General features: G+C 45.4%; 1 protein-coding gene across 4 annotated transcripts in view; it reads left to right on the forward strand.

Annotated features, from left to right (window-relative positions):
* SNRPD3 (small nuclear ribonucleoprotein D3 polypeptide 18kDa) overlaps positions 1-6710 on the forward strand; it is a 56313-nt gene that overhangs the window by 16623 nt on the left and 32980 nt on the right. For 2 of the 4 annotated variants that reach the window (XM_011925945.1, XM_011925946.1), the window contains exon 4: positions 1408-4011. In XM_011925945.1, the coding sequence (XP_011781335.1) occupies positions 1408-1469 (62 nt within the window). In that variant the 3' untranslated portion in view covers positions 1470-4011. Of the gene's footprint in view, positions 1-1407; positions 4012-6710 lie in introns of those variants that run through there. The other 2 variants (XR_001000029.1, XM_011925947.1) reach the window with 2 other exon arrangements.

Genomic DNA, 6710 nt, shown 5'->3' on the forward strand with positions numbered 1-6710 from the left:
AGAAGTTTGAGACCAGCCTGGCCAACACAGTGAAACCCTGTCTCTACTAAAAATACAAAAATTAGCTGGGTGTGGTGGTGGGTCCCAGTAGTACCAGCTACTTGGGAGGCTGAGGCAGGAGATTCGCTTGAACCTGGGAGGTGGAGGTTGCAGTGAGGCAAGATTATGCCAGTACATTCCAGCCTGAGTGACAGAGCTAGACTCCATCTCAAAAAAATGAATATTTTATCTGTCCTTCAAACCCTGGCTTCTCCTAGAACCCCTGGGTTACAGAGGAGAACAGCAGTCTTATCATGCTGTTGATATGGAGAGTGTTTTCTTTTTGCTACTGTGAATTTTTTTTTTTTTTTTTTTGAGACTCAGTCTCCATTGCCCAGGCTGCAGTGCGGTGGCTCGATCTCAACTCACTGCGACCTCCTCTGACTCCCAGGTTCAAGTGATTCTCTTGCCTCAGCCTCCCAGGTAACTGGGATTACAGGCACATACCACCACGTGCAGCTAATTTTTGTGTGTTCAGTAGAGACAGGGTTTTGCCAGGTTGGCCAGTCTGGTCTCGAACTTCTGACCTCAAGTGATCTGCCTGCCTTGGCCTCGCAAAGTCCCGGGGTTACAGACATGAGCCACTGTACCTAGCCTGAAATAATTCTTTTCTCAGAAAAAAATACAAAAAATAATCCTTCTCCCAGATCTAACACATGTTAACACTTAAGTATATTTGTTTCAGAATTGAAAAAATGAATTTAGTGCATCTATGTTTTTTAGCTCAGCCAAGGCTAGCCCCAGGGATTTCTCTTCTGTAGCTCTCAGACCACCTTCTTTGCCCTCAGCATGCTACCTCCCAGCCTCTTGGAGAGAGCAGTGTGGGACTGGAAGGCAAGAGTGTGGTACTACCTCCTGCTCTGATGCCAGTCCCCAACCCCTGCGCCTCCGCCTCCACCCCCCCCGAAATGCAGTGGCTGTCAGCCAGGTGTGGTGGCTCACATCTGTAATCCTGACACTTTGGGAGGCTGAGGTGGGTGGATCACTTGAGGTCAGGAGTTCGATAGCAGCCTGGCCAACATGGTGAAACCCTGTCTCTGCTAAAAATACAGGAAATTAGCTAGGCGTTGTGGTTGATGCCTGTAGTCCCCAGCTACTTGGGAGGCTGAGACACAGGAATCGTCTGATCCTGGGAGGTGGAGGTTTCAGTGAGCCAAGATCACGCCACTGCACTCCAGCCTGGGCGACAGAGTGGGAGTCTGTCTCAAAAAGGCGGGGGTGGCGGAAATGCCATGGCCAGGGTGATATTGGACCAGGTAACCCTTCAGAACCCTTCTAACTTGTGTCCTAGGGCCCTGGCTACTCTGTGCTATGAGCATTCACTGACCACACTGACCTGGCCTCCTGTTTTCTCTTCTTCCCTTTCAGTGGCTGCAAGAGGAAGAGGACGTGGAATGGGACGTGGAAACATCTTTCAAAAACGAAGATAATTTTCTCCATTGAACAGACCTTTGCCCTTTTTTCTTTCAGGTTATCTGAGTTCACTGGGGTGGGTGCTTGTGTATATGTCCTAGGTATCTTTTGACATCTTTCTCTTTAGATCAGGGAAAATGTTGAAGCTAAATAAATCTGGGGGGTTTTTTGTTCTGTTTTGTTTTGTTTTTTTCCTTTGAGAAAATAAGGACTTGGTATTCATTTGGAGTTTGCTTTGGCTAAATTTTGACACCCTGGGAGGTGTCCTGGGAGAATGCCAGTACTTTGAAATAGCACAGCTGTTGATGAGAGTTTCACCTGCTGTTCCTGGCCAGTTGCAGGTTAAGCCCCAGAAGAGTTCACCTTGGAGAAGCTCCGAGAACACACAAATTGTGTCTCTTTCATCTTCAAACACGGGCACTTAGTGTGGCACTTGGTTCAGTTAACATTTGTGGAATTCTTATCAGCTCAGCTTTAACAATGCAGGTGACCCTGTCCCTTGATAAAGTCATAGGTAATTCAGGGGCCGGGCACGGTGGCTCACGCATGTTATCCCAGCACTTTGGGAGACCAGGGCGGGCAGGTCACAGTCAGGAGTTTGAGACCAGCCTGGCCAATATGGTGAAACCCCGTGTCTACAAAAAATACAAAAATTAGCTGGGCGTGGTGGCGTGTACCTGTAGTCCCAGATACTCAGGAGGCTGAGGCAGAAGAATCACTTGAACCTAGGAGGTGGACGTTGCAGTGAGCAGAGATTGCACCACTGCACTCCAGCCTGGGCGACAGAGCGAGACTGCATCTCAAAAAAAAAAAAAAGTAATTCAGGGCATCCTAGTGGCCAACTTCCTTGGCTCCTATACTGGCTACACAAGCAGTTTTGTGGTGATTTGGGGAAACAGATTCTTGGGAGCTCATCAGAGCATCTCAGCATTGATTGACACATCCATAGTTTTTAGTGTAGAAAGGGTGACGAGCAGCTGGGTACAGTGGCTTGCTTCCAGCACTCTAGGAGGCTGAGGTAGAGGATTGTTTGAGAGGAGTTCAAAACCAGCCTGTGAGACATAGTGAGACCCTGTCTCTACAAAAAAATTTAAAAATTAACTCAGCATGGTGGTGCACACCTCTAGTCCTCCCTACTTGGGAGGCTGAGGTGGGAGGATCACTTGAGCCTGGCAGTATGAGGCTGCAGTGAGCTATGACCTTGCCACTGTACTCCAGCCTGGGCAAAAGAACAAGACTTTGTCTTTAAAGAAACGTAAGTAGTAGTAAAGAGTATAAGATACACAGGGTGAATAATTGTGACAGAAACACAGAAATTGGAAAAGCAGCCTAAAAAGATCAAATAACCAAAAAGAGGTCTTGCCAGGGATTCAGTATGGTATGAGCTACAGTATAAGCATCAAGAGGAAAAGTGATCAATTATTGGCTCTTAGAATATTGCTCGTTGAACAGATTGTTCAAGTAATGGAAGAGGAGGAAAAAAAAATCCAGCACATTAGTTAACCTGGCGTCAGTTAATGAGTTTCTAATAAGCTTTGTCTTATTATACTACTTGGAGGTTACAGAACTGGTATTCTTCTGAGGAATAAGCATCAATTAGTTGGTCAGATACAATAGGCATTTAAAGTAGGGCTTCAGGCCAAACATGGTGCCCCACGCCTATAATGCCAGCACTGTGGGAGGTCAAGGCGGGAGGATCACATGAACCTAGGAGTTTGAGACTAACTTGGGCAACAAAGCAAGACCCCATCTCTATAAAAAATTGAAAGTAGCCTAGTACAGCTGATGCCTACAGTCCCAGCTACGCTGGAGGTTGAGGCAGGAGGACCACGTGAGGCCAGGAGATTAAGGCTGCAGTGAGCTGTAATTGCACCACTGCACTCCAGCCTGGATGACAGCGAGACCCTGTCTCTTAAAAAAACGAAACAAATGAAAGCAGTAGTTTTCAACAGCAGCTAAGGATCTTGTTAGAAATGAAGACTGCAAGCCCCACGCCTGGAGTGGGGCCCAGGAATCTGCATTTTAAACAATTCCCTTGTCCCCAGTAAGTAAGTCTTAAGTATTCTATCTAAGGAGACCTGGAGCCATATTTTGACTCTGTACTAAAATATGTTACTTTCGTATAACCATTACTGAATTCATCATACTTTCACAGTAAACAGTACTTTGAATAATAATACATCACACTTAATAATAGTGAACTGCATCCTCGATCCCGAAAACTACTTTTGATGTAGTTCACCCTGGACCCATACAGGATATCCAGCCTTGCAGATTCCACATAGTGGAAACTGGCTATAACCCTACCTAGATCCTGAAAAGTGAAGGGAAATCAATCTAAAATATGTAGCTTTGTAAACAGTTTTATGTCCTGCATCTTAGGGGGAAAAATCAGTTAACGCATATTGAAAACAAGTTGTTCAGTAAGGTTTATTATGAAAAACAGTAGCCCTCCTACCCTGCCTTCACCCCACTTTCCTTGCCTCGTGATAGTCTTTCCAACTCTTGGCTGATTTGTTTGTATTTACCTCCATGTCTCAACATGAACATGTTTTCATGCTATTCCTTCCCGGTTTTTTGTTTGTTTGCTTGTTTTAAGACGGTCTCACTCTCCCCCAGGTGGGAGTGCAATGGCACTATCATGGCTTACTGAAACCTCGACCTCCCCGGGCTCAGGTGATTCTCCCACCTCAGCCTCCCGAGTAGCTAGAAATACTGGTGTGCACCACCATGACCAGCTAATTTTTGTATTTTTTTGTAGAGACAGGGTTTTGCCATGTTGCCCAGGCTGGTCTCGAACTCGTGGGCTCAAGCGATCCACTGGCCTCAGCCTGCTGGGATTATAGGTGTGAGCCACTGCACCAGGCCACCATTATCTTTTGAATCCTCTCTTCCTCCTGCCCACCATAAATATATTTCCTCTCACCCATCTCCCTGATAATGTCTGGTTAGATCATATTCAGTGTTAAATTATTAAGATGTGATTAAACTTTTTAAAAATGTGGCAGTGTCATAATAATCACAGCTGAGTCATATCATAGACTAGATTACTATGGAACTTTTCCCTGAAAGTAATCCTCTTGCATTTTTATTTGCTTAGTTTTCTATTTGTCACTAATTCATCCCCAATCATATCTAAAGATCATGACACTTCATGTATCAGTTATTATTCTTGACCCACCCCAATCTGGACTGGTTTCCCCCTGTGCTTGGTGTGTCGCTGTCACCCTGGGCACTCCCCACACTGCTCCTCTGTTGGATCTGTTTTCTGTGTAACCTTTTCTTTTATCACCTTATTTTGGGGGAGTACCTGCATGTCTAAAAATGTGCTCACACTTGATTTGATTGGGTATGAAATTCTACGTTGGAATCAGTATCCTTCAGAATTTTGAAGGTGTGGTTACTTTATCATCTAGCATTGCTATAGAGAAGTCTGAAGTGATTTTGAGTCCAGATCCTTTTTATGTGGCTTTTTTTTTTCCTTCTGTCACCAGTGTTCCAAAATTTCACAATGATGTATTAATACCTGCCTTGGTGAAGGTCTGTTTCCATGCCAGGCCCCTTTCCAAGTGGACTCTTGTCCTTAATTTCTGGGAAACTTTCTTGAATTCTTTTTTTTTTTTGAGACGGAGTCTCGCTCTGTCGCCCAGGCTGGAGTGCAGTGGCTGGATCTCAGCTCACTGCAAGCTCCGCCTCCCGGGTTTACGCCATTCTCCTGCTTCAGCCTCCTGAGTAGCTGGGACTACAGGCGCCCGCCACCTCGCCCGGCTAGCTTTTTGTATTTTTTAGTAGAGACGGGGTTTCACCGTGTTAGCCAGGATGGTCTCGAACTCCTGACCTCGTGATCCGCCCGTCTTGGCCTCCCAAAGTGCTGGGATTACAGGCTTGAGCCACCGCGCCCGGCCACTTTCTTGAATTCTTTGTCAGTGATTTTCTTCCTTAGGTTGTCTGTGGTTTTTCTTTTTTATTTTTTTAAGACTGAGTTTCACTCCTGTTACTCAGGCTGGAATGCAATGGCGCCATCTAAGCTCACTGCAACCTTTGCCTTCCATGTTCAAGCAATTCTCCTGCCTAAGCAATTCTCCTGCCTCAGCGATTCTCCTGCTTCAGCCTCCCAAGTAACTGGGATTACAAGCACCTGTCCCCACACCCGGCTAATTTTTTGTATTTTTAGTAGAGGCAGGGTTTCACTATGTTGGTCAGGCTGGTCTCGAACTTGTGACTTCAGGTGATCCACTCGCCTTGGCCTCCGAAAGTGCTGGATTACAGGCGTGAGCTACCATGCCCAACTATCTGTGGTTTTTCTTTCTGGAATTTCTGCTACTCAGATGGTGGACCCAGAATTACCTCTTCTCTCTGTGTACCCCAACCCCAATTGTCTTGTCTTTTGATTATAATTTATGGAGGATTACTCCAAGCTGGTTCTCTGATTGTTCCGTTATTTATGTAGATATATACAGATAGTACCTTGTTCCTTGTTGGAACATCTTTGAGGATATTAATATGCTCTGTAGAAGCTTTGATCTCCCTGCATATGTCTTTCCGCTTTCTGTTTCTTCAGTTTAATCTTTCATGTTAAAGACTTTCTTTAACTCCCTAGCAATCATTGGTAATCTTGCTTATATTTAAGAGTGGAGTATTAAAAAGAATATGTGTTTGTAAGGTGATCTCATTGAGCTTCTTTGGGGAAATCCCCATTGTCCATATTTCTAGAACTTTGCTCTGGGCTGGACAGGATCTCTTGGAGAAACTTCTGGTCTCACATCAGGAGGGTTTATTCTGAGCTGATGGATTGAGAGCTCTGTTGGGGAAGAGAGCTGAGAGTTTCAGCATTTAGTGTGTCCACATTCAGTTCATTCATCCTCTACGTTTCTGAGAGGGCTCCTAGTCCAGAAACTTTCTAACCCCCTCTGGAGAATAAGCTTCCAACTTTTTTGCCAAGATTGGGGAAGTCAGGTCATGTGGAAATGTGAATGTTTAAGCATGTTTTTGCTTTTTTTCTTTGAAAATATGTTACTTTAAAATGAAGAATAAGGCTGGGGGTGGTGGCTCATGCCTGTAATCCCAGCACTTTGGAAGGCTGAGGTGGGCAGATCACCTGAAGTCAGGCGTTCAAGACCAGCCTGGCCGACATGACAAAACGCCATCTCTACCAAAAATACAAAAATTAGGCCGGGCGCAGTGGCTCAAGCCTGTAATCCCAGCACTTTGGGAGGTCGAGACCGATGGATCACGAGGTCAGGAGATCGAGACCATCC

This window comes from Colobus angolensis, unplaced genomic scaffold (assembly GCF_000951035.1).
Source record: "Colobus angolensis palliatus isolate OR3802 unplaced genomic scaffold, Cang.pa_1.0 Scaffold663, whole genome shotgun sequence".
Taxonomy (NCBI): Eukaryota; Metazoa; Chordata; class Mammalia; order Primates; family Cercopithecidae; genus Colobus; species Colobus angolensis.